The 27116-nt window shown below is 38.7% G+C and overlaps 3 protein-coding genes across 7 annotated transcripts; all 3 read left to right on the top strand.

Moving 5' to 3' along the window:
• Positions 1-1241: 1241 nt before the first annotated feature.
• LOC135644418 (glutamate synthase 1 [NADH], chloroplastic-like) lies at positions 1242-15606 on the top strand. Of its 2 annotated transcripts, none has more exons than XM_065161965.1 (24): positions 1242-1400; positions 1623-1755; positions 1842-2180; positions 2273-2392; positions 2606-2719; positions 3416-3568; positions 3677-3777; positions 3976-4072; positions 4431-4540; positions 4644-4747; positions 4890-5069; positions 5156-5499; positions 5575-5636; positions 5718-6187; positions 6504-7373; positions 8071-8225; positions 8491-8652; positions 8881-10443; positions 10689-10892; positions 11285-11553; positions 12727-13032; positions 13532-13799; positions 13926-14183; positions 15094-15606. In XM_065161965.1, exons 3-24 carry the CDS (start codon positions 2022-2024, stop codon positions 15322-15324), a joined length of 6300 nt encoding a protein of 2099 aa, XP_065018037.1. In that variant the 5' UTR covers positions 1242-1400; positions 1623-1755; positions 1842-2021; the 3' UTR covers positions 15325-15606. The 2 variants fall into 2 exon arrangements, with proteins under 2 accessions (XP_065018037.1, XP_065018035.1); XM_065161963.1 differs by having other exon boundaries at positions 5569-5636.
• Positions 15607-16432: 826 nt separating this feature from the next.
• On the top strand, positions 16433-17264 carry LOC135646168 (large ribosomal subunit protein eL33w). The gene is made up of 4 exons (XM_065165405.1): positions 16433-16535; positions 16627-16662; positions 16742-16970; positions 17070-17264. Exons 1-4 carry the CDS (start codon positions 16504-16506, stop codon positions 17109-17111), a joined length of 339 nt encoding a protein of 112 aa, XP_065021477.1. The 5' UTR covers positions 16433-16503; the 3' UTR covers positions 17112-17264.
• Positions 17265-19126: 1862 nt separating this feature from the next.
• Positions 19127-25772, top strand: LOC135646167 (probable protein phosphatase 2C 52). Of its 4 annotated transcripts, none has more exons than XM_065165400.1 (10): positions 19127-19341; positions 19569-19851; positions 21947-22074; positions 22158-22256; positions 22354-22512; positions 23716-23802; positions 24228-24302; positions 24430-24521; positions 24928-25002; positions 25323-25772. In XM_065165400.1, the coding sequence occupies exons 2-10, from the start codon at positions 19589-19591 to the stop codon at positions 25488-25490; spliced, it is 1146 nt and encodes a 381-aa protein (XP_065021472.1). In that variant the 5' UTR covers positions 19127-19341; positions 19569-19588; the 3' UTR covers positions 25491-25772. The 4 variants fall into 4 exon arrangements, with proteins under 4 accessions (XP_065021472.1, XP_065021473.1, XP_065021474.1 ...); XM_065165402.1 differs by lacking the exon at positions 19127-19341 and adding an exon at positions 19996-20165 and having other exon boundaries at positions 19717-19851; positions 25323-25691; XM_065165401.1 differs by lacking the exon at positions 24228-24302 and having other exon boundaries at positions 19131-19341.
• Positions 25773-27116: the final 1344 nt, after the last annotated feature.

The raw sequence follows: 27116 nt of genomic DNA, 5'->3' as shown, positions 1-27116 counted from the left end.
TATTTTTATCAGATTCTCTTATCAAAAATCTTATCCGATATATATATTTTTTATCTTTTAAAAAATATTTTTATATCTTAAAAAAAATACTGTTGGCCATCCAAAGCTATTGGCTTTAGAAAACATGTGGCCTCCCACAATAATAATAATAAAATTAATAATAACAACAACAATAATAATAATTATAATTGACTCTATTTGTGCAATATGTCCTCGTTGTTGCTACGAATAGAAAAGTCAACCTCGATAACAACATCAAAGATATCAATATACGGAAGTCAACGTGTCATGATGGAACATTACATTACTCTTATTCTTTCTTCTATCTCGATTCATCTCTCCGCACCAAGATTTATAGAAAGAAGGTGGATTGGAAGACGAAGGTAGGGAGTAATTCTTGATCAAATATAATTAAATTGTAAAAAAGAGTACTAATATTAAATTAAGGAGGATGTTATTGTCTTCGATGGTAGCAATGGTCAACCCACAAGAAGCAAATCGGGGATTTTCCTCATAAGTTTAATTAGGAGGACAAAGAGGATTCAATAGCTTTATTTAATTTCATGATATTTTTATTCATTCTAAAACCACAAACGAGAGAGAGAGAGAGAGAGAGAGATTAATTGGATAGACATCTTTGTGATTCTTATAGCCGTACTCATATCATCACTTCGGTTGATGATTCGATGGATTTGGGGTTTAATTATTATAATTATGTGGATAAACCACATAATCCCAGAGGTAATATTTAACAATATGTTTTTTCGGCACCGTAAAAGATACCGGCGAAGATACCCAAACGATCCTGACCGTCGATGTGGGGCCATGTCATCCATGATAGCCGCTTGCGTTTGCTGGGTGTCTCCAGGAGAGCGTGGTGGATCACGGAGATTAATTATTTGGGATTTTGGTTCTTGGTAGGGCCGCCCGCGGAGACTCGGAGGCGAACCGTTTCGCGTCCGAAGTCGTAAACCACGTCGTGGATACCGACGTGGCGGCGTTAGAATCGTCCACGCGACCACGTTCCCCCTCGCGCGGGCCCCACCCGCCCTCGCCGAGTCTTATCCAACGGCGGGCGAACTGCGGCGGGCACATAGGGATCATGGATTGTACGGATTCAGATACAAGCATGGCTGGAGCGGATCCCAAAGCTTCGAAAATTAAAGGGCAGAGGGAGAGGGAGTATGGCCGGCCCCGCAGCCAACTCCTCTATAAATCCGTCTCTCTATCGGCGGAGGGAAGCACGAAACAATAGCGATAGGAGAGAGAAACAGCGAGAGAAGCGGCGGAGTGCGGCGTTTTTCTCTGGGTGGAGGATCTTTTGGAATCTCTAGCTTGCGTTTGGCAGTTGCCGGGAATCGAAGATCTTTTGCTTCTTCCTAGCTTTTATCGATATAGAGGTAAAAAGCAGGGGAAAAATCTTGTTTTTGATATGGGTAAGAAGAGATCGGCGGGTTTAGATTGTTAGAATAGTTAATGATGTTGTTATTTATCCATTAGAAACCGCCAGTGTCTCTGTTTCAATCTCAGGTGCTCGTTCTGTACGATACTTTTGCTTGCCACTTTTGACATGCGTCATCTTGTGGATGCTCACGGTCTCGGTTTTTTCCTGTTCTACACAGCGAACCCGTCCGACGAAGAACGCGTCGTCCCGAACGGCTCTTTGATCGACTCTTTCTCCGGCGTTTCTTTGTTCGATACTTCATAAATCTACTTCCTTTTACCTGAAACCTGGTTGAGAGTTTCAGCAAGCTCGTAAAGATCTAAACTTTGTTCCAAAACCTCAAAGAATGAGTGGTCTTTCGCCTATGGCCTCCGCTGACCCGTGCTCGGCTTTAAAGCTTGGCGCAGGGACGTTGGCGCCTTCTTGCGTTGCGCACTACAAGAGGAACGACCGCCGTGGAAGCAGGGCCGTGTGGTTCTCTGCCTTGCGACGATCTCATACTATCTCCTCGGAGAGCCGTTTTCTTGGTATACAAAGGCACCATCCACGGCGCACCGACGACCTCACACGTTGTTTGATGCCGAAGCGGAACGTCGTTGCCACCTCTCGATCTCCATCAACGTCCATGTCAGAGTTGCCAGAGAAGCCCATGGGTCTTTATGATCCCTCCTTCGAGAAAGACTCTTGTGGTGTCGGATTTATTGCTGAGCTATCCGGCGAATATAGCCATAAAACAGTAAGCTTTTGTTTCCCCTGATCAAGAGTATGTTCTTGACCTTGAAATCGTTGCATTCCAAGAGCATTGCTGAACATATGGAGAATTTGCAGGTTGACAATGCACTGCAGATGCTGGAGAGGATGGCGCACCGTGGTGCTTGTGGCTGCGAGGCTAACACTGGCGATGGGGCTGGCATCCTTGTAGCTCTTCCGCACGAGTTCCTCAACGAGGCATGTGTATTATTTGTTTTCAATGAGGCACGCATTTTGAATTTTTAAGGGGCCTTTGTTCTTGTAAGAAATATTTTTCCCCTGTTCTAAGCGTTTGTCATATCTTTTATTGGCGTGTTCATTTGTGGTGTTGTCAATTGGTGATTGTTCTTCTTAGGGCATTATTAACTATGAATTTTTGGTATTTTCTACATATTTTTTTTTCTCTTTCAGGTAACCAAAGATTTGGGGTTTGAACTGCCACCACCCACTAAGTATGCTGTTGGCATGTTCTTCATGCCAACTGATGATAGCCGCAGGGAGAAAAGCAAAGCTGCATTCGTGGAGGTAATTTTCCATTATGAATAATTACACTTGAGATCTACCAGGATCTGTAGCTAAACTTCTGGAGATTTTATATTTCTCTTTTAAAAGGAACTGCAGATTCTCTTTGTTCATTGTTCAGTGTATACAGGCGTGTCTGTTGAGTAAGTTGATAGTTGTGTTTTACATTTATTTTCTATGAAAAATATTATCTTGGATGTGTTGTATAATTTATTTTTGCAACTTTCAAAGAACAATTTGCATGTTTTTAACATTATGCATTTTTTAAAAGAATATGATAAGATATTTACATCTTGTGCTACAATGTTTGTTTGAAATTAGGGTCCTGCTACATGTGCTGAAAGACATGATTAAATTTGAGGAAGTCTAGCTTCTGTTTCTTACACTAAATTTCCTTTTAACAAAGTGAATGTTTCTTTTTTGAAAGGTATTTTTTTTTATCCTTTTTGAAGTGATCAGGTCTGATCTCAACCAAGAAATTCATTTGTAATCTCTTTTGTCTAGATAATCTCAAACTTTTGTTATGATGCTGTTCTTGATGAGCTATTTTCACTTATGCTATAGTATACCTTTCTATTTTTTTTTCTTTTCAAAAATTTCTGCCATATTTGGGAGTTTTTCTTTTCTTGTGATTCTTAATACATCCTAGAGCAATTCAGAGTACTCTGAAGAACTGTCTGGTACTTTATGCTACTTTAGGTTGCAGAATCCTTGGGGCATGTTATTCTTGGCTGGCGTCCGGTACCAACAAATAATACGGAGCTTGGTGAGTCTGCTCGACGGACAGAGCCAATCATTGAGCAAGTTTTTCTTACTCCAAGTGCACAATCCAATGCTGATTTTGAGCAACAGGTCCTTCGTTGATTTTTTTTTTCTTGAACGCAGAGAAACTCATTAAAACTTGATAGAAACTTCTAACTTCTAAAGGTTCTGTTTGATTTTTATCTTGGGTATATGCAGATGTATATATTAAGGAGATTCTCAATGGTTGCTGTTCGAGCTGCTTTGAATCTGAAGCGTGGTGCAGCGAAGGAATTCTATATATGCTCATTGTCTTCGAGGTGATATTTTAACCCCCTTTTGCCCTTGCATAAAGAAGAGGAAATTTTTGTTGTTTTGAGTTAGAAGATATGATTAGGGAAGAATGGGTTATTAAGTAGCTTGTTTCTGTGTAGATGTGATGGCAGTTTTGTTTCCTTTACTAATGGATAGAAGTCCTGGATCTTCTAAAAGTGTTGTGTTTTGTCTGATTTTGGCAGGACTATTGTTTACAAAGGTCAGCTAAAGCCTGTTCAGCTGAAAAACTACTATTATGCAGATCTTGGTGACAAAAAGTTTGCGAGTTACATGGCCCTGGTAAATATATACTTTTGCAAAAACTCTTGACCACAACAGTTTACTATATGAAATATGTAGTCGATGCTTTGGGTGGTATGGTGAAATCTTTGTAGTTGATAACCTAGGAAACCTTGTTGCAGAACTCTGATGCATTAAATCCTACAATCTATTGTATGAGATCCTATTTTGAAGTGGAAAAGAAATGATTACAGGTGAAGATTGCTTAGGCTTTCTGTGTAATTTTTCATTGGGACTGTACTTAGACCGATCCTATTGGCTATTCTGGTGCCCCTTTATTTCACACTGAACTATTAAACCTCAGAATGCAAGTCTAAAAATTGCAATTTTAGGATCAAATAACAATGTTCATGTGCAGGTGCATTCTCGATTCTCCACAAACACATTTCCCAGCTGGGACCGTGCACAACCAATGCGTGTAGTGGGTCACAATGGAGAAATCAACACTTTACGAGGAAACATAAACTGGTATGATAAGAAGATGGTGGATTTTTTCTTTGTTATAAGCTAATTATATATGCTAGTCATCGTTTGGTTTGGTTGACATCTTTCTTTTCTTCTTTCCTAACAGGATGAGGGCACGGGAGGGTCTCTTAAAGTGCAAGGAATTAGGCTTATCGGAAGATGGAATGAAGCAACTTTTACCAATTGTTGATGCTAGCTCATCCGATTCAGGTAGATATTTCTCACTTGATATCTTGCTTTAATCTAATCATTTGACATACAGGTCATGCGTGTAACATACGGGTACATGAATGTGCATTTTTCTGTACGCATTTATGAGTGCTTGACGTTGAAATATTTATGTAAATTGTAGGGGCATTTGATGGTGTTCTTGAGTTGTTGGTTCGTTCTGGTAGGAGCATGCCAGAAGCTGTCATGATGATGATACCTGAGGCATGGCAGAATGATAAAAACATGGATTCTGAAAGGAAGGCTTTGTATGAATATTTCTCAGCTCTCATGGAGCCCTGGGATGGACCTGCTCTCATTTCATGTGAGAACCCATACTATTCTTGGTGCAAAACTCCAGGTGACATGGTGATTTAAACTAATATGTTTTTTTTTTAAATTCAAGTGCAGTTACTGATGGTCGCTATCTTGGAGCAACACTTGATCGCAATGGGTTGAGACCTGGTCGGTTTTATATTACACATAGTGGCCTTGTTATTATGGCCAGTGAAGTAGGCGTTGTAGATATCCCTCCGGACGAAGTGGCCAGGAAAGGAAGGCTAAACCCAGGAATGATGCTGCTGGTGGATTTTGAACATGGCATTGTTGTTGATGATGAGGCACTGAAGAGACAGTACTCACAAGCTAGACCATATGGAAAGTGGCTTAAGAGACAGAAGATTTGTCTTGAAGACATTGTCAATTCTGTTTCCAAAAGTGACATGGTTCCTCCATGCATTTTCGGAGCAGTTCTGGTACGTTTGATACTGCTTGTTTTGTTTCACTGAGTAAATAGACCTTGGTTGAATTTCTGATATATTTAGTTCCAGGGTGATGAGAAAATTGAGAACACAGGAATTAGTGGTCTTTTGGCACCACTTAAGGCCTTTGGGTAAGTTACAACTTAACTCTCCCATGTTATTGTTACAATGTACATGAACAAAAGTAGTCATTTTGAAATTTGTGCCTGAAGTTACACAGTAGAAACTTTGGAGATGTTGATGCTGCCTATGGCAAAAGATGCCAGTGAAGCTCTTGGCTCAATGGGAAATGATACTCCCTTGGCTGTGATGTCAGGTAGAGAGAAACTGACATTTGAGTACTTTAAGCAGATGTTTGCGCAAGTCACAAACCCTCCAATTGATCCAATAAGGGAGCAAATTGTAACTTCTATGGAATGTATGATCGGTCCAGAAGGTGACCTCACGGAAACCACAGAAAAACAGTGCAATCGCCTTTCTTTGAAGGGGCCTCTTCTTTCCATAGAAGAAATGGAAGCTATAAAAAAAATGGACTATAGAAGTTGGCGCAGCAAAGTTCTTGACATCACATATCCAAAAAAGCATGGCCGAAAAGGTCTAGAGCAGACTTTGGATAGGATTTGTTCTGAAGTTCGCGAGGCTATTGGTGATGGTTATACAACAATTGTCTTGTCTGACAGAGGTGAGAACTGATTGATGTTTCTGAAGTCATAACTTTTCCTTCCAAGATAGTTTATTGATTAAAATTGTGTTAGAATTAGTTCTCTTGGTTTTTCTTCTCTTATGATCCTTAGCTCTTATTTCTCAGTATCATGCTTGTTTCTAAGAATGCTTTGTTGATACTTACATGCTTTGTCATTCAGAAAACTATTTTATTTCTATTTCTTTGCTTTTGTAGTATCTAGTCTTCAACTCACATGATATTTGTTGGTTTTCTTATGCTGACATGCATTCTGTTGATTCTAACCAGTCAATCTTTCTTCTTAAATTTTTATTAGGTTTTTCATCAGAGCATGTTGCTGTTAGTTCTCTGTTAGCAGTTGGTGCTGTTCATCAACATCTAGTCTCAACACTAGAGAGGACACACATTGGATTGATTGTGGAATCTGCAGAGCCTCGTGAAGTGCATCACTTTTGTACCCTAGTTGGATTTGGTGCAGATGCCATATGCCCATATTTGGCTATAGAAGCAATTTGGCGACTGCAAATTGATGGAAAGATCCCTCCAAAAGAAGATGGTGAGTTTCACTCCAGAGAGGATCTTGTCAACAAGTATTTTAAAGCAAGCAATTATGGAATGATGAAAGTCATAGCCAAAATGGGGATATCCACTCTTGCATCATACAAAGGTGCACAAATTTTTGAAGCTGTAGGTATTTCATCTGAGGTGATCGAGAAGTGCTTCAAACGAACACCAAGCAGAGTTGAGGGTGCAACATTTGAAAGTCTTGCTGGAGATGCTCTTTGCCTTCATGAATTAGCATTTCCAATGAGAGCTTTACCTCCAGGTAGTGCAGAAGCTGTAGCACTTCCTAATCCTGGGGATTACCACTGGAGGAAAGGGGGTGAATTGCACCTTAATGATCCCCTTGCAATTGCAAAGTTGCAAGAGGCAGCCCGATCTAACAGTGTGGCTGCATACAAAGAATATTCTAAACTGATACAGCAGCTGAATAAGGGCTGCAACTTGCGTGGTATGCTGAAGTTTAAAGATGTCACTGGAAAAATTTCCTTGGATGAAGTGGAACCTGCAAGGGAAATTGTGAAGCGTTTCTGTACTGGTGCAATGAGTTATGGTTCAATATCTTTAGAAGCACATGCAACTCTAGCTATTGCAATGAACAAACTTGGAGGCAAATCTAACACTGGTATGAGCTTACTTTACAACTCCAGAATCTTCTTTCAGCTTCTAATGTCCTTTTTTATTTTAAATATCTTAGTCATATGCAAACTTTATGGGTAGGTTGCATGTAACATTGGTCTAGAATAATTTTATATATGATTAGGAGCCTTTCCATCCTTATCTGTTTTGCCAGTCCATGATTCACTCGATGAATCAAGTAACCATTTTTTTCTGCGTGCTTGATGCTACCTTGATTGATAACTAACATCGACGTAGAGAATAGATAATGATTTAGTGTCAAATTTAAAGTTTAAGGGTAACCAATCTTCCTGTCATAGTAGCTCATTAAGTTCTACCCTTTGACGTTCAAGTCTTGTGACCTTTCTGTTTTTTTTTTCTTTTGAAAAAATCATGTTGTTGCAATATTTTAATCTTGGAAATTGGAATCATCAATTGACTTAATTTTCTGTGTATAATATCTATATATAATCAATATTTTACCAATATGTATGTAATTGTCATGTGCCAGATAGTGGTTTACATGATGATTTTTTCTATATTCATATTGCAATTGTGTTTTCTTGACTTGACCTGATCTTGAGTGAACTTGGTTTGTCCGCTTCATCTTCCTAGATTATACGTGGTTAATCTTTGAGTGACAATGATTTTAGTATTAGAGTAGTGTTAATTTTATTCTTATTTTGTGTGTAACTTTCATGAAGGTGAGGGAGGTGAACAACCTTCACGTATGGAGCCTCTTTCAGATGGTTCAATGAATCCAAAGAGGAGTGCAATTAAGCAAGTGGCAAGTGGAAGATTTGGTGTGTCAATATACTATCTTACCAATGCTGATGAGCTTCAGATAAAGATGGCACAGGTAATTGCTACAAATTTGTTGTGCTTATAACTTTTCCTTTAATTTGAACTCCTTAATAAACACATCTGCCACCTTAGTGGTCCTCTCTTCCTAATAGAAAAATAGTTTCTCCTTTTCACAAATCAATAACCATGACAGAGTACCTAATTGTGTTTGTATCTATAAATGATGCATACCTTTCACATTAAGTGTGATTTATGTTGCTATAACTTAACCTGTTGCTATATACCTCTTTTGATTTTCTTTGGTTTGCTTCTGTTGCAAGGGTGCTAAACCAGGAGAAGGAGGTGAACTTCCTGGACATAAGGTCATTGGTGATATTGCAGTAACAAGAAATTCTACAGCTGGTGTAGGGCTTATTAGTCCTCCACCCCACCATGATATATACTCAATTGAGGACCTTGCCCAATTAATTTTTGATCTTAAGGTAATTAAGTGAATCATTTGGTATGTCTTTGTCACTGATTAATGGAAGTTACTGCTCCATAAAAAATTGTCAGAGGTACCCCTCCCTTTTCTTCGTTTTAGCGTGGTCCCATTTCTCTGTTATTCATATCATTTAAGAAGCCATCACAAGCATGATAACAGAATTATGGTATTTGCTTTATGTCTGTACTTTTACATCTTGATAGTAAGTCTCTCTTCTCTCACGCAGAATTCGAATCCAGGAGCTCGAATTAGCGTTAAGCTAGTTTCTGAGGCTGGCGTTGGGGTAATTGCTAGTGGGGTTGTAAAAGGGCACGCAGACCATGTATTGATATCTGGCCATGATGGTGGTACTGGAGCTTCTCGTTGGACTGGCATTAAAAATGCAGGGCTTCCTTGGGAGCTTGGGTTGGCTGAGACACATCAAACTCTTGTTGCAAATGACCTTCGTGGGCGAGCAGTCTTGCAAACTGATGGTCAGCTTAAGACTGGACGGGATGTTGCCATAGCTGCTCTACTTGGTGCAGAAGAGTTTGGTTTCAGTACCGCACCTCTTATAACACTTGGCTGCATTATGATGCGGAAGTGCCATAAGAACACTTGCCCCGTTGGCATAGCCACTCAAGATCCTGTTCTTCGACAAAAATTCGCAGGGCAACCTGAGCATGTTATAAATTTTTTCTTCATGTTGGCAGAAGAAGTCCGTGAGATCATGGCCCAGCTGGGCTTTCAAACCGTTAATGAGATGATTGGCCGTGTGGACATGTTAGAGGTTGATAAAGAAGTCATTTTGAGCAATGAAAAATTGAAAAATATCAATCTCTCATTACTGCTTAAACCGGCAGCTGAAATTAGGCCAGGTGCTTCTCAGTATTGCATTCAGAAACAGGATCATGGTCTGGACTTGGTATTAGATCAAAAACTGATTACTCTATCAAAAGCTGCTCTGGACAAAGGTTTGCCTGTATTTATTGAGACCCCAATTTATAATGTAAATCGTACTGCTGGCACCATGCTTAGCCATGAAGTCACTAAACTCTACCATATGAAAGGATTACCTCCTGATACAATCCACATTAGGCTAAATGGAAGTGCTGGTCAGAGTCTTGGGGCATTTCTTTGCCCTGGTATCACACTTGAGCTTGAAGGAGACAGCAATGACTATGTTGGGAAAGGGTTATCTGGTGGCAAGATTGTAGTTTATCCTCCAAGAGAAAGTAAGTTTGATCCGAAGGAAAACATAGTTATTGGTAATGTTGCTTTGTATGGAGCTATAAAAGGGGAGGCATATTTTAATGGAATGGCAGCGGAGAGGTTCTGCGTACGTAACTCGGGTGCTACAGCAGTTGTAGAAGGTATTGGTGATCATGGATGCGAGTATATGACTGGTGGTATTGTTGTTATACTTGGGAAAACTGGGAGGAACTTTGCAGCTGGAATGAGTGGTGGAATTGCTTATGTCCTTGATGTGGATGGGAAGTTTGAAGCTCGATGCAACCTTGAGCTAGTTGATCTTGAAAATGTTGAGGATGAAGAGGACATTACAACACTAAGAATGATGATACAGCAACATCAGCGCCATACAAAAAGTCAGTTAGCGAAGGAAATCCTGTCCAATTTTAACAATCTACTGTGCAAGTTTGTAAAGGTATTTCCACGAGATTATAAGGGGGTACTTCAGAATTTAAAGGCAGAGCAAGCTTCTAAAGAAGCCAAGAAAAAAGACAAAAAAGAGCTGATGAAGGATGTTTCTGCAGTATCTAAGTTGGCAACTGAACGTTCTGATAAGAAGGTAAACCTTATTTGAATGATTTATTAAGATTAATTTGAGTTCATCCTTTTCCCATGATGTAGGATTATGCTTATATCAGAATTAAAAAACTGTCCCTTCTATTTGGCAAAATTGTCTGATATTGCAGTTTCCTATATGTAGCTGATTAATACTAGTTTTATCTGAGAGCTGTAGTGTTTGTAAGGTTCCTTTTGTCACTGAATAAGTTGTTAAACTGATTTTTGAATGGACATAACGTTGGTCAGGAGACAACGAATAGGCCAACACAGGTTGATAATGCTATTAAGCATCGTGGTTTTCTTGCATATGAGCGTCAAGGCATATCTTATAGAGATCCAAATAATCGAATTAAAGATTGGAAGGAAGTTGCTGTGGAGTTGAAGCCTGGGCCACTTACAAAAACCCAATCTGCCCGTTGCATGGATTGTGGAACCCCTTTCTGTCATCAGGTATCTTAAATTATGTTTTGTTATATCAAATGGCACTTGACAAAGTTTATTTTAGGATATATGTTAACAGTCCTGGCCCCTGGGCTCTCTTTTTATCTTCTTTTGTTTGCACTTTTTACAATGGAATCATGGTCACTTTTCAAAACTAATCACATGAATATAATATAATCTTTGGTTCAATTTATGGTAGTCATACTTCCAGCTGTTAAATTTTCAATATAATTCATATCTGGCATCACTACAACCTTATATACAAAAGTTTATTTTCTAGAAATACTTGAGGTTTTCTTTAGATATGATAGGGATCTCTAAACTTAATGCTTTAGGAAAAATTTATTCACTTCGAGCATCATTATTTAAGTTGTCCTTCTAAATTTTCTCCCAACCTGCAGGATCAATCTGGGTGCCCTCTTGGAAATAAGATACCTGAATTCAATGAACTTGTCCACCAAAATAGGTGGCGTGAAGCTTTAGATCGACTCCTAGAAACAAACAACTTCCCAGAATTTACTGGTCGAGTTTGCCCTGCTCCATGTGAAGGATCTTGTGTTCTGGGTATCATTGAGAACCCTGTGTCTATTAAGAGTATAGAATGTGCCATCATTGACAAAGGTTTTGAGGAAGGATGGGTGAAACCTCGACCTCCACAACGGAGAACTGGGTAATGATTCTTTTCTTGTGCTATCCAATTCTCATAAGATCACTTTACATCCTGTCATGTTTTCTGTAGCATTTAGGTTGTTAGCCATTTAATCCCATTCTTTTCTTCAACTTCTTTTGGTAAGCTCTACTTCTAAATAAAGTCACAGAATGCTACTACACTTGTCTCATGGTTTGATTTGTGTTCCATTTGGAGGAAAAAACATTTTCTTTTGACTAATAAATTATGATTTAATCAAACCATTTCTCACACATCAGTTATCAGTTTTTCTGTCTTTTCAATTCTCTGATGTTTTTGTCTTTATGCTTTGTGTTTCCTTTCCTTCCTTAGAGAGGGGGGATTCAAATGGTTGCATTTGTGTGCTTAGTTAATACATAGGAGGTATAATATTCTCAGAATAATTATGTGGAGAATGATTTTTTTTTTCCAATGGAGAATGAATTTTAAAGTCCTCTTTTCTTCAACGGACAATTTGGCAGACTACTTAATGTTGTATGCACTATGCTGTAACCAAAATAATCAAATTGCCTTTTCCCAATATCATTAATAAGATTCTTTCGAAAATTTTAATTTAGAAATTTATGGTTTTAGCATCATGATATCAGGATACTCCATGATTTATGATAACAGTGCCTGACCATAAATGGAATATTCCAGAAGAGTTTCTTAATGTATGAAAAATATATATACATCTTCTGTTACTCCTGTGTGAAACTAAAAAAATTATCGGATGTGAAACTCAGTAGAAATACCAGCAGCTTCTACACCAGTGCCATTTAGCCATCTAGTTTCTTCATAGTAAGCATGAACCGTGCTCTCACTGCAAACTGCCTGTAGTTTGCAAAGGTAACTAGTTTCCATCCATGGGTTTATTTGTTTACCCATGCTTGTCGCCAAATTCTCTTTGTAAATTTTATGGCTAGTCATTTTAGAGGTGAGGTAAACTACTCAATCATTTATTTTGTACTGTCCCAACTGGTTTAAACTTGTATTGGCTTTTCTAACTAGAAAAAAATTCAACTGTGCTACCAAATCATTTTACGCTTATAATATCATGGATCTTCAATTAAAGTGTAGAATTATCGTGGATATAATGTGATTTTAATTATCAATTAATGATTTTTTGTTTCATGATGAAATGTAAGAAAATGTGAATGCTTGTCACTGATACAGGAAGAAGGTCGCCATAGTTGGTAGTGGCCCAGCTGGTCTAGCCGCAGCCGATCAGCTAAATAAAATGGGTCACCTGGTAACTGTTTATGAGCGTGCTGACCGTATGGGGGGATTAATGATGTATGGAGTTCCCAACATGAAGGCAGACAAGTTTTACATTGTTCAACGTCGTGTAAACCTAATGAAAGAGGAAGGTGTTAAGTTTGTGGTCAATGCCAATGTTGGAGTAGATCCATTGTACTCCCTTGACCATCTTCGTGCCGAAAACGATGCAATAGTTTTGGCTTGTGGAGCTACAAAACCTAGGTAACTGATTGATGTTGTTTAAGAATTTTACATTTTTGCTTTGTGGAAACTTTGTGGAATATTTCTACAAATGAACATGCAAATGGACTTCAGAATATGTTAATGTGACTAGCAACCTCCTTATACGAGTGAAAATTGCCCTGCTATATTTCAGATTCTCCACATAGGAACCAGAAAGTTCCAATTTTGTTCATTTACCAGGAATTCTTTCAGACGTGTATTATGTGTTCATGTTGATTATCCATCGGGCCAGAGTCAGAATGACCTCGTTGACGTCAACTTGAGTGCTGTATATGACTCGCTATATTTTATGCATACAATGTTCTATTTTTCTTATAATATTTCCTGCCTGTAGCTTTTTAATCCTGAATAATAAATTCTATTCAAAATTAGTTAGCATTGGAATCTCTGCTGTAAAAAGCATTTGATTATAAAGGCCATAACGAGAGTATGACATCTGCAAAGGAATGCTGATGCACTGAGAATACTTATTGTGCAGGGATCTGACAGTTCCTGGAAGGGAGCTCTCTGGTATTCATTTTGCCATGGAATTTCTTCATGCAAACACCAAAAGCTTGCTTGATAGCAATCTTGATGATGGTAAATACATATCTGCCAAGGATAAGAAAGTGGTTGTAGTAGGCGGAGGAGATACAGGAACAGATTGTATTGGGACCTCCATCCGACATGGTTGTACCAATATTGTAAACTTGGAACTCCTTCCTATACCTCCCCGAAAAAGAGCACCTGGCAACCCATGGCCCCAGGTTAAATATTTTTTTTTTAATAATATAGATGTATCTTTTTCTTTATGGGATCATAGTAATTGTTCTATCCCTCTTCTATTTGACTAGAAGTGACATTTATTCTGAATTAGCTTTTGTCTTTTGCAGTGGCCTAGGATCTTCCGAGTAGATTATGGTCACCAAGAAGCAACCGCCAAGTTTGGAAAAGACCCGAGATCATATCAGGTTTTGACAAAGAGATTTGTGGGAGATGAAAATGGAGTTGTGAAAGGCCTTGAGGTGGTACAAGTGTGTTGGGAAAAAGATAGTGGAGGAAGATTACAGTTCAAGGAAGTCGAAGGTTCTGAAAAGATATTTGAGGCTGATCTAGTCCTATTGGCTATGGGTTTCCTTGGCCCAGAATCGGTAGGTTTTCGAATGTTATCTGTCACTTAATTCAGTATTCCGTGTGGCATTACATTGGATAATTTAGAATGGTAATGACTGCTCAGTTATGAAGATAATATTGGTAACTTTTAGAAGAAATACTAGATGAGAGTTCACTTAAAGAGGAATGAAAGGAACAGACATAGGAAAAACTACAGAAAACTGGTTCTGTTTGTGTAGTTGAAGAAAAGAGTACTAAAAACTTTAATTAATTGTTCTCTTTTTGGTTTGTTCTCATCCTCCCCGAAGATCTAATTAATTGTTAAGCATTAGACATGTCGAGTTGACAGTTCCAAGGGTTTTTTGAAACAAGACCATTAATGTTTTCTAAAGCTACAATATAAAGATGAATGATCCCTGTCCTCCAGATCACATTCACATTCTCCATCAATGGCCAAGCCTTCTTGATTATGGTGGCCCTAGTGTTCAGCTAATCTGTGAGGCTCAACAAGCAAAAAATTTCATGTTCATTGGCATCATTAGGTGTCCAAAGAGACCTGTTCTTTGTTAGTTGAGATGTAATAGGATATTTCCAACCAATCGAGTGCTCATCTGATGGAGCAACCAAGTTTTAGCTAGATAGTTAGTATGACATACTAGATGGATTCAAGTAACATTTGTGTTTATATTCTACACAGTTTTCATAAGATCTGGTTCTTGTGCCTGTAATTTTGACATGCTGTTTTAATGGTGATGATCTGGATTTAGGTGGCCTTTTATTTGTAGTAAGCCTCATTGTTTATGTAATGTTCGACAACATCAGAATACAACCAGCTTGTTTTTGTTTACCAACCGCTGAATGTTGTTTCACTTTTTCCTACATATCAAATTTGTCAGATATAATCTTGTAGTTATAATCAGTCAGATTAAGACTTAACTATGCTTGCAGACAATCGCGGATCAACTGGGTGTGGAAAGAGACAACCGTTCAAACTTCAAAGCAGATTTCGGATGCTTCTCAACCAATGTGGAAGGAGTATTTGCCGCTGGCGATTGTAGGCGCGGCCAGTCACTGGTCGTTTGGGCCATCAGCGAGGGCAGACAAGCAGCCTCTCATGTCGACAAGTACCTAATGAGAGATGAAACTAATGCCATGAAGAACGGTGTTGCGGTTGCATAGATACGCTTCACTCCAGGATGTAACAGGAGAGTTCTAAAACCAACTAGTAAGCATCCAGCTAGTGAGTCCGGCCGACTGTATCTTCTGGTTGAATTCAAGTTTGAGATATTGTTGTGCAGTAAAGTAAGTAGTGTTAATTATCTAGCTGAACGACGTCGTATTTATGCGTTTTGGAGTTGTCTTTGTTTCTGTTCTTGTCTTTCACAAGCTGTATTGTGGCTTAGAAACAGTGTTAAGTTCTCTCCATTGTTCAAATAAAAGATGCAAAATTGATCTCTGAAAGTATCAGAACAGCTTGGATCTGTTGACCATGGCTTACAGCATAACAGTAGCCTAAGGGCTGTCTCATACTTGTATGGCCTTGAAAATTTCATCTTTGTTTTTGATATGGCAGAATTCCTCCAGCCGATGTGTCAGCCTTGTCCGGCCGACATATTAGGGACACGTGACTGACCAGCTGGCCATAACGGTCGGTGCAAAGGACATTAATTCTGTCTGGCTGGCGAGCCAGTAGCCTGTTGCCACTTGGACCCAAAACGATCGAATTTGTCCATTCCATGAGTACCACGTGGAGACAATTACCCAATCCCAAGTTCGGCACTGGGTGGTTATGGTTTCAGCTAAATTTCACACCCTCTATTATTACCAATAAATGAGTGTAACAGTTCCAAGTTAACCACTATAAAAAAGAGCCTATAGGTATGATGTAGGGATATTGACTTTTCAATTTAACTTGTCATTGACATTTATTAGGAGTCTCTCTTGACTTGGTTGTGTAGGATTCAACGCTCATCTGACATGAACATTACCGGCTCCCTATGAACATTAAGTGTGTCATCACATTTGAAGACGACAAGAAAAGTGGGGAAGGTGAAGGTTCTACTAACGTGTAATTGGTGCTGGCACGTGCTTGGCATGTTTGCCATAGAGAATACGTGGTGAGCTGAATCACCCCTGATAATTGTCAGGGTCCATATGTGGTTCAGGTCCAGATCCCACATCACCCAGAAAGTTTCAACGGGTGATTCAACGATTCGTTCGAGGCCAAACAGGGGTACGCGATCTGAACCGTCCGCGATTCAATCACGCGATCTAGACCGTCCAATCCGTAGCTATGAATACAGACCGCGCTTGTGCAGAAACGACGCCGACTAGGGTTTCTCCGTCTCGTCTGCGAAAATGGTGAAGGGCCGACAAGGCGAGCGCGTCAGGTGCGAATCAAACATCTTCCTCTTCATTTTCTTCTTCTTCTTCTACTTCAAGTGCTTATTCTGTTCCTGTCATCCTTGATCTCGATCGCAGGTTGTATGTCCGGGGCACGATACTCGGATACAAGAGGCAAGTCGAGTTCGGATTCGCCATCTGCATCTTCGTATTTAACGTTCTGTTCTAATCGGATTTCGATGTGATGAATTAGGTCGAAGTCGAACCAGTACGAGAACACCTCGCTGGTCCAGATCGAGGGGGTGAACACGAAGGAGGAGGTCGCGTGGTACTGTGGCAAGAGAATGGCGTACATCTACAAGGCCAAGACGAAGAACAAGGGGACCCAGTACCGGTGCATCTGGGGTAAGGTTGCTCGCCCTCACGGCAACAGCGGCGTCGTCCGCGCGAAGTTCAAGTCCAATCTCCCGCCAAAATCCATGGTGAGATTCATATCGATGCTTTGGTTTTTTGCCTCTATTAGGTCTAACCCTTGCTAAAGGTTGTGTTTTCCTTGACTTCGTTCTGATTTCCGATTGCAGGGTGGACGGGTTAGGGTTTTCATGTATCCGAGCAACATATGAGGTGGATTACCATTTGGGAATACACTTCATGGCATTTTGGTTTTTTGTTGGGTTTGATCTTTCCTTTTTTTCATTTTCAGTGTCATCCTTTAGCTTCACTTATGATACTACTGGTGATCATTTTTGTGAAATTTTTTGTTGTCTGTTTCTTCAGTTTGCTTTGTGCTTGCATAATAATTTTCTTCAAGCTTATAATTTCTTCTGTTAAGAAGTAAAAGAAAATGGATGAAAGCTTCAATACTGTTCTATATACCAAAAATATGTTTTTGAATGTCTGATTTTATAGGAAATGTCACATCATATATCTTTTGTTCATTCATTTAGGTTCATTTTCAGTAGAAGCATGTTGCCTATCGATGGTTAAATTTTTACAGAGCATTTGAAGATTGTTATGTTTAGATTTTCAGTCATTATCATGGATCTTCCCATTAACCTAATATAGAGAATGAGTATCATTTAGAGGATTCGAAGAGGGAGTGTTCTCTGCCTCTTGGCAGGGTAATTGAAGTGTATAATCATTTACATTAGTTAAGAGTGTTAGAGAAAGTTTAGCAGATAATAGAAATAAAAGGTGTCTGGATCTTGTTGAATCAACAGTAATTCTGTTGTGATTGGCTGGAAGAGGTAATTTGTGTGTTTGAATTTATGTGAGAACTTTACAATATTTGCCAAAGTTCACTTGAGTTGGCAGATTTTCCAAACACCATGGCTCTTTCGGCCTCTCACTTCTCCGTGAGTATTATAGCATGTATTGTAATGGGAGTCGAAATGGAGCTTGACGCAAATACTCTGGGTGATGATGAGAGAATCATGAATCTGGCACACTAGGACAGCATAAATGCAATTATGAACCAGAAGGAGAAAAGCAGGTGGAAATGTCTTCAAAAGTGAGAAGCTGTTATGGGTTTGTGTATATTTCATTGTTAACAATAAATAAGCTGAAGAAAGTTTTGTTGGTTTTGAATTTATCAAGATAATGTTTTTGATGAGATAGATGCTTGTATTGACCAATTTCACGTATATTTCATTGTAGTGATTTCTTCCTAACATTCCTTTCATAAACTGTGCATCATCTGAAGTTTACTATTAATATACTGAGGTAACATGAAGCATCATCTTTAGGGGCATCAAATTCACTGATGCTGCTGGAGGCTTCAGTGGTGATGTTTTAAATATGTGTCTACTCCGGAAAATAGCTTTCAGGCAACATGAAGCATATGTGTAATAGTACCAAATCATCCATGCTGCTGTAGGCATTAGAATTAAAGCTTTCCATGTGAGTTTTAGTCTGGAAATTAGTCTCTCAAGTTTCCGAGATTGAGTTGCTTAATTTCTTCGCAATTCTGCCTGTGGCTATGCGCCTCGTGTTCTGCCACTCTCTGTCAAGAGGTAAAATCTATTGTCTTCCCAATATAAGTAGACATCAGTGAGACTGGAGATGATGCTTTCCCCTTGTGTTAAGTGGTCATTTCTTCTTGCTTTTATGTTTATGATTTGCATTTTTCGCTAATACTTAATTCTGTCTCTATTCAAGTGTTTCCACCATCCATTTACTGTTGTCATTTCTTCTGTTGTACAGTTCTAGCAGATGTTCTTTGTAAGCTTGTGGGGGAGGGCTGCTAGCTTAATGACATCCATTAAATTCCTACATGAATTAATTACATAAGCATAACCAATTACAGAAGATATACATAATTGGAATAAATTGTAATACTCTTTATAAATATTTATAAAAATGTTTTTATTTTTAGTATGTCTATTCTAGTTTCAATTAGTTGATATTAATCATAGTTAATATTTGTTGATTCGAAAATTTTAAATTACGTTATCTTCTTTCTCTTTCGTTAAAAAAAAAATCGCTTTTTTTAAGAGAAATAAAAATAAAGAAAATAACAAAATGACCCGGATCAAAAGGACAGCAAATTACCCACCGCATCTTTCCGTCCATCGTTCGCGTCTCATCTCACCTGCCTAATGAGTTGGTCGGGTGCAGCGAGGGCGCTGGATTGGGCCCCCCCACTCCGGTGGGGCCTCCTCCGTCTCTTATCAACGGGAAGGCGTCTAAAACGGGTAGACCCCCAAAACGGGTGGGAAAAGGAAACGCTCAACCTGAACCCCCTTATTCCTCCGAAGGGGCTCCCTGCGTCGTCACCCCACCCCCCGCTCTCCCAAATCTTCTCCATATCCATACGACCCTAATCTTGTTTGCATCGACGACGATCCGATCGAGGTTGGTTTCCTCATTCATCGCTCTTAATCTACGGTTTCGCTGATATTTTTTCTACATCAAGTTGTTAATCTTATGATCAACGATGGATGTGGATGTATGATTCTTGTGGAATTTTTGTTTGTTTGCGGAAAAGGTGGATCTTTCTTTCCCATTTCCGGTAGAATGGTCTCCGGATTTCGTCATTTCTTCTGTTTCTTTATGCCGAATGGAGTATTTCGGTGTTGCAGGCGATCATCGGCCCGATTGGATGGTATGCTGCTGGCATGAGGGAAATCGCGCAGAGAATTCGGTGCATTCCACTTCCGATGGAGAGGGGCAGGTCAAAAGCTTGAAGCGCGGCAAGGATAACAAACTCGGGGTGAAGTGTCCTTCGAAGCACCGGAGAGTCGAGGCGGTGGCAGGTATGATGGTTGATTCAGGTCGTGCCGTCAATCCCCGAGCTGCTTCTCATCTGTTGCCCGAGAAGGACGAGGTGGGCGATGGGGGTTATGCCACTGGAGCATGGAGAAGGTAAATTCCTGGAATTATTGCTAAAATATACTCACGATCTAGTTCGATGATCGTCAATGTCCTAGGCGATTTAGTTTTTACTTTAGCATTTGGACGACGTTCCACTATCTGTGGAGGAATTCATCGACATTTAATGCTGTACAGGACCCTTTTGGCTTTGTGTGGATGGTCCAATCATTTGGGAAGAGTTGACACACTGAATGGACTGTAGCGTTGGACAAAATGCACACTTCACACACGATAGAGACTGAACCCAAGACCTCTCATGTTTTACCATCTGAGATAAGGAAAGGTGGCATGCAGGATCGATCTAGGTTGGTGTTGCTCAGGTGGAAGAAAATTAGCCACAGGATTATCATGAAGTGTTTGTAATGCCAGTATATTTATGCTAGTAAGTGGATGATGTTGTTACCATTTAAAAATTTTCAGGAGACCTACTGAAAACTTAAAATATCTTTCTAAAATTAACAAGTGATTCTATGTTTAGCCAGTTATTAGTTCAGCAAGTGAAAGTGGCAGCATCTTAGTCAGGTTGTTTCAGTGATGGAGATGTGTTTAAGTTATTCCTTAATTGTCAGACATTTTGTACCGGGTGCCATATCAGAATTGCCATTTACATAAAAACCAATGCAACATAGTGACTGCCTCAAATTTTTTATAGGACTTCAGTCTACTGGTTTCGGCAGCTATTTGTTTTATAATGTGAGGGGCTTTAATCAATTTGATATTGACCTAAGATGTCCATTGCATAAAATTAGATTTCTTTTGAAAAATAATGGATACATAGTTCTAAACATAAAATCTTTATTGGTTAAGAACAACATATGTTTATGTTAGACTTCTAGCAAATATCAGATGTGTTAAGGCACCATATCTGGATCATTGATGAAATGTGCTTAGCCTTGAATTTTTTCTCTTAATTAGACATGGCTTGAGTACAAATATTAGCTTAAGGATCAGGTATTCTTTATATGCAATGCCCATGGATTATATGTTCAGGTAGTGTTGCATGTTGCTATGACCATGTAATATATATCATCAAAAGAAATACTAGATTTTGTGTTTCCTAGTTTTAAAAACGAGATATTTGATTCTGTCCTATATGTAGATTGTAGAACTGATATGACCATGTTCAAATACAAACTATTGCAATACATAAATACCATAGCCAGACCCCACTATACATGTTCATGTTCTTGTATCATTTTTTAATGGGTTGTTTGGATAGTTGCATTAATCCTTTTGCATTATTGCTTTTAGGAGATCTTTTTTGCCTACATATTCATTTTCTTTTCTCTTCTTTTTTTCAGCATGCCTTGTTGAAAAACATGGCTTAAGCCAACTGTACTATACCTGATGGCTTAAGCTAACATTACCGTGGCATATCACTCTGTACGGGTGGTATATACTGGTCTGATAGGGAACTAATGCGTAGGTATATTAGTATGCTCCCATGTTTCGTATGTCGGTAAGCTTGGTATGGTTCGGTATGTACCGTACCGACAACTGGTTAGTACATCGGCATGGATCAGCAACGCGAATCATGATGTATACCATTGAAAGCTGTGTTTGGAGAAGACAAGCCTAGTGAAATCTTTTCTAACTAATCTCCTTAAATGATCAAGTTTGAAAGAGAGAAAGATTTTAGTAGTCTGTGTTTTCATCTGTCATGATGGCTTTCACCCCACTGCATTGGTAATTTGATAAGTGATGTTTTAAAATATAAGCGAAGAAGCATTTGATATTTTTGTATAAAGATGTCATGACTTACTATTTAAAAAAGGCATGCCTCATTATAGGTTGTCATGGTTACCTATAAATAATCATTTTGTATTCAAGGACATAACTTACATTATGTAGCTTTGCCATATTTTACTGTTATAGTCATCGTTTTGCAGAAACTTCTGTAGGAAAATACTTTTGCAGTTTTGCAAAGGTTATAAATTTCATAATGTTCTGCGAGGTTTCTTTGTATATAATTGTGCTGCTCTGTGGCTATCAAAATATCAGCATAAAAGTTTGTGTATATTTAAATAAGTTTCTGATTTTAGTTCTTTGAAAAATTGGTTTGATTGATCATTTGGCTTATTTGCAGTGATGATGGGAAATTAAATTGTGGATATTCAAGCTTCAGGGGAAAGAGAGTAAACATGGAGGATTTCTTTGATGTAAAATCAGCTAAAATTGATGGCCAAACAATTAATTTCTTTGGAATATTTGATGGTCTGCTAGATTTCTTACTTTTGTACTTTTGCTTGTCCTTAATATGAAATATTTGAATTTTTATACATAACTTGGTATTGCAGGTCATGGAGGCTCACGTGCTGCTGAATATCTGAAGGAGCACTTATTTGACAACCTTATGAAGCATCCAAAGTTCTTGACAGACATAAAACTTGCAATAAGTATTGTCAAGCTTTTGAATTTACTTTATCATATGTTTAATGCATTGCATAGAGTTGTTAAATGATTGTCATTTTTTTGGAAAATGACAAACTGCAGATGAATCATATCAGAGAACTGATTCAGATTTCTTAGATGCTGAAAACAATACTTCCAGAGATGATGGTTCTACAGCTTCGACAGCAATCTTGGTTGGCAAACACTTGTATGTAGCAAATGTTGGAGATTCACGTGCTGTTATATCGAAAGCAGGAAAAGGTTCTTTCCACTGATATCTAAAATCTTCTACATGTTTCTTTTTATAGAACATATTCTTGGGGGGTCATTTATGAACAATAAAGTTAGTTATGATTTGGTTAGCAGTTCTTTGTCATTGTATTGTGCCAAATTTTCTTGTGTGTTGGACAGGAACTTCATGCAAATTTAAAGGATTCACATGACTGCATTTGCAAGGTTTAAAAATGTCTGATCTTTTCTGTGAGAAATTACAAATATTTTATCTTACAACAATAAAGCAAAACAGCTCCAGATAACAACCGGCCTTTCTTTTCTTCCTATAACATAAACAAGGTAATACTTTCATGGAGAGGCACAGAGAAGGCCCATAATTGGCTTACTCCAATTAGAATGAGACCATTGTTGGTGTTCCAGGGCATTCTAGTCAGTAGCACTTGTGAAATTGAGGCATTTTCAAAAGGTAGGTTGACAAGTGCTTCTATTGTCATATCAGCATTTGGCCAAAACACATAATTTACGGCTTGTGGAACACCAAATATGGAACTTCTATGTATCTTGACACTGTAGAAATGGTTGATTAACTACCATTTTTTTTTAACAGTATGAGAACAATTTAAGAAAGCATGACATTTATGGAGTTCTTATTATTCTTCATTTTTTTGTCAATGGTAGTTATTTAACAACGATGAAAGATGTAAAAAATTTGGGGAGGCGATATGTAATCATTAATTTTCCAAGGACTGCTGAGCAGCTTAATCAGTTATAGCCATCTTGGCATATATTCTTGCAATATAGCATGCCGGACCATGTCAGGACATGTTGGCCTCGGTGTGTGCGAAGCACCCACAGGCACCTACATTAGTAAACTGATGGTGTCTTACCAAAATTATACATGCCAGGCATCCATAGGTGTCTTACCAAAAATATACCACAACTTTATTTTAGAGCTTGCAGCTGATGTGTGCCAGGCATTCATAGGCACACTTGCGACATGATGTAGTGTTACCAAATTGTACATGCCAGTGTGCATCATTCATCACAACTTTATTTTATATTTTGCAGCACACCATAATTTTATGTTTTAGAATGAATTTGTGCTGTTATTTTTTTCTGATATAATGTGTTTTATTTATTGTTGTTTCCTTTCAGTATATGAACCTGATTCTTGAACTCATGTTCATTTCATACATTTTAAGATTAACTGAATTTGGTTCGTATTTGTAGCAATTCCGCTTTCTGATGACCACAAACCAAATCGAATTGATGAGAGAAAAAGAATTGAGAATGCTGGAGGATTTGTCATGTGGACTGGTAAGTCTTCTACTCTGTACATTGCTGCGTGTTCAAGACATTTCTACTGGTTTTGTCTTGCTTAATTCTAACATGTCATTCTTTAAAATGCATACATGAAGTTTCATTGCTCAATTCACAGTCTAGATATTAGAATAGAATGTGCCACTTTGTACCCTTTATTTCTTATAGAACTTATCGTTTATGCTTTGGTGTTTATATTACATGATGATGGATTAAAAATTGCTCCTTGTTTGTAGATGATAGGGGTGATCAGTAGAAAAAATCCCTGGAATTTTGAGGTAGAGTAGAATACTAATTATTGTATTCAGATGAACTATTAGCCTTTATCTTAATGGACATTTGATTTGATTATAAGTAGCATTGATCCATTTAGTATCTCTTTTTAAGCTAATTACATATTGTTATTGGAAAGGAATCCTCAGACTTTGGATGGAAAAATACAACTCTGAATTGCTTATGGGAATCCTGGTCCTGCAAGTTGCTTCTTTCTGATCTAGGTGACTAGGGTTTGAATCATAAAAAAAGTCTCTCTGCTTGCAGGATCCTTCCTAGATCCTGTATTGGTAGGAGCCTCGTGCATTGGGATATCATTTGTTATTGCTTATGGGAATCCTGGTCCTGCAGGTACTTGGAGGGTGGGTGGTGTATTGGCAATGTCACGAGCATTTGGTAATCGCCTTCTCAAGCGATTTGTTGTGGCAGAGCCCGACATTCAGGTATTCTGCAGATAGTTTAAAGTGGGATCGTTTTGTTTTTAATTATCCTCATGACACATGCAATGTTCTACATTTTCTAGTATTTTTTTGTTGCTTTCTAAAACACACTTTATGTTGTCATATCTGTCTTCACATGTGTATATTGGTCACATGAATATTCTAATTGAACCAGACGTGCAGTCGCTCATGCTGCTTCATTCTGCCTATGGACTATGTGAGAGCTTGTCCACCTGCATACTGCAGCTGTTTTTATAAACATTATTTGCATGGGGCAGATTATACCTCTGGCAATAATTTATTTTGATTTCAGTGTAATGAGATGTCTAGAAAATAATTTTTAATGATTTCTTTGTTTTATCATGACAAACTGCAGTAGAATACTTAATCATAAATTCATTTTCCACAGGAACGAGTGGTTGATCACGAATTGGAGTTCCTGATTTTGGCAAGTGATGGGTTGTGGGATGTTGTTAAGAATGAGGTGAGCGTCTCTTTTACATCAAGCATATGCTGTTACGTATGATACTGCTTTATTAGACAACTTAGTAGACCTGATCTTCTATTATTAAGGTTGCTGAAATTTGCATACTCATTGAAGTCTACTTTGTATGATCCTTCTCTCAAGATATTCTCCACGGCACTTAAACCTCTTTCACCAGTACCTTCTTTCAGTTAAACCTGTGAACTCTAATGCTGTGTGTTTGTGGTCATTTCAACAATCTGTTCACTGCCTCTAGGTTTTGTGAGGATGCTTCATGATTAAAATTCTGATATTTTTCCATTGCTATTCACATCCATCAGGATGCCGTTTCACTCGTGAGATTGGAAGAGGATCCCGAGGCTGCAGCGAGGAAGTTGACAGAGGTTGCATTCTCTCGTGGAAGTGCAGACAATATAACGTGCATAGTAGTGAGATTCCTCAACAACAAAGAAGGTGTAGACCCTCCTCCAGCCTGTGTTTATGATTGATTGATCATATTGCCATAAGAATGCTCGCTCGGGACTCAAAGTCAGAAGAATGCAATTATTAGCATGCCAGTTTTTTCCATGCTCATCTGTTGTTGCCTTTCTTAGAACACTTTCTTCTCTTTTTGGCTTCCTCTTTCCTTCCTTTTCTTTTGTTACATATTGAGTATAAGGCTTTGTATTGCTTTTTAGTTGCTTGCCAAACGTCTTCTGTGCAAGTGTGAGCATGTTCTGTCAAACCTCCTTTGGATTGAGTTTCAATCGATTTGTTTTGGGCTTTTTGCCTATCTATTCTTTCAAAGTTTAGGAAATGTGTTTATGTATATATATTTTCCTTTATATATAAATATAAATATATATATATATATATATATTCTCAATTTGATCACGTGATAATTTCTTATCGGTTCATAAATTAAAATGAAGGCTTCATTTGATCCCAAAATCTTATGAATAAATTATTTGTAAAATTGTACTTTTATGGTCACCCTGATTTGGTCCAATTAACTCGTATTAGCTTTGATAATCTGTCCAAAAAATGGGGATATACTTATCGTTGATCATCTTTCAAGGGAAAAAAAAGAATGGTAAAAAAAGGATTAAAAAAAGGCCATTTATCCGATAAAGTTTTTAGTTTTTTCTTTAACACTTTAGATATTCTGTTTTCATCTTGTTGCGGCCTTAGCATTGTCCCTGTGAAGCTTTTATTCTCGATGTTGACTACTCTCCTCGTCGTCACTCTCGTCATCATTTATCCGATCGTGACTCAACTAAGCTTTTATTCTCGATGTTGACTACTCCCCTCGTCGTCACTCTCGTCACCACTTATCTGATCGTGACTCTCATCTTCTCAATATCATCCGTAATGCTCATAGCCTATCCCCTCTTCCAACCCCCCTTTGAAGATCATTGCATCGTTTTCGTCTTCGTGAAGCCTTCGTCCTTATGCCGACTACTCCCACCACCATCACTCTCGTCACCCCTCATTCGATCATGACTCTTCTCTTCTCAACATCATCTGTGATGCCTATAGTCTTATCTCTTCTTCCAAACCCCCTTTGGAGGTCCTTGCCTCATCCCTTTTCATATCGCCAATAGCCACCCTATCCCCTTCCTCCCAATCATCTTTGATCTCTACACCCCCGCCTTCATCCCCCATCTAGTGACAAGGCAAAGGGTTCTGAGGAAGAGGGAAGAGAGTGATTGATGGAAAAGAAGCAAGAGTTTTCTCAGTGTTAAGGGAAGAAGTGGTCAGACGGTTATCATCAATGAGGGTAAGGTTGGAGAGCACGCAATGAGGTCTATCGACGATAGCAGGGCTACTCCTTCTACAGTGATGAAGGTGCGACTATTAACTCGATGGGGAGCAAATGGTGCTAAGATCTAGCAATCTGGCTTCTCTAATGGAGGGGTTGGATCCTGGGGAGGTGGAGGGGGTGGATGCATAAAAGGAGTAGGGGTGAGGGTAGTGGGTTAAGGATTAGATTTCATGAGTACCATCCAACTTAACCACCACCGCATCCTACCAATGATTTAACCTTTAGTTGTGGCACTGAGTCATAGGGGCAAGGTTGGGGCCTCAATAGATGGGCTTCGCAGTAAGGTGGAGGCAACAATGAAAGGCATTTA

The sequence above is a fragment of the Musa acuminata genome, chromosome BXJ3-8, assembly GCF_036884655.1.
Source record: "Musa acuminata AAA Group cultivar baxijiao chromosome BXJ3-8, Cavendish_Baxijiao_AAA, whole genome shotgun sequence".
In the NCBI taxonomy this organism is placed as follows: domain Eukaryota; kingdom Viridiplantae; phylum Streptophyta; class Magnoliopsida; order Zingiberales; family Musaceae; genus Musa; species Musa acuminata.
This window is presented reverse-complemented; position numbering and strand designations above follow the sequence as displayed.

Coding starts and splice junctions, on each gene's coding strand:
- LOC135644418 (XM_065161963.1), top strand. CDS start 2,022: ATGCCGAAGCGGAACGTCGTTGCCACCTCTCGATCTCCATCAACGTCC. Junction 3,778..3,975: donor ATATGCTCATTGTCTTCGAG/GTGATATTTTAA, acceptor TGATTTTGGCAG/GACTATTGTTTACAAAGGTC. Junction 5,637..5,717: donor GCACCACTTAAGGCCTTTGG/GTAAGTTACAAC, acceptor TTGTGCCTGAAG/TTACACAGTAGAAACTTTGG.
- LOC135646168 (XM_065165405.1), top strand. CDS start 16,504: ATGGTGAAGGGCCGACAAGGCGAGCGCGTCAG. Junction 16,536..16,626: donor CGACAAGGCGAGCGCGTCAG/GTGCGAATCAAA, acceptor TCTCGATCGCAG/GTTGTATGTCCGGGGCACGA. Junction 16,663..16,741: donor ACGATACTCGGATACAAGAG/GCAAGTCGAGTT, acceptor GTGATGAATTAG/GTCGAAGTCGAACCAGTACG.
- LOC135646167 (XM_065165400.1), top strand. CDS start 19,589: ATGGTATGCTGCTGGCATGAGGGAAATCGCGCAGAGAATTCGGTGCAT. Junction 24,303..24,429: donor GTTGCTTCTTTCTGATCTAG/GTGACTAGGGTT, acceptor CTGGTCCTGCAG/GTACTTGGAGGGTGGGTGGT. Junction 25,003..25,322: donor GGGATGTTGTTAAGAATGAG/GTGAGCGTCTCT, acceptor CACATCCATCAG/GATGCCGTTTCACTCGTGAG.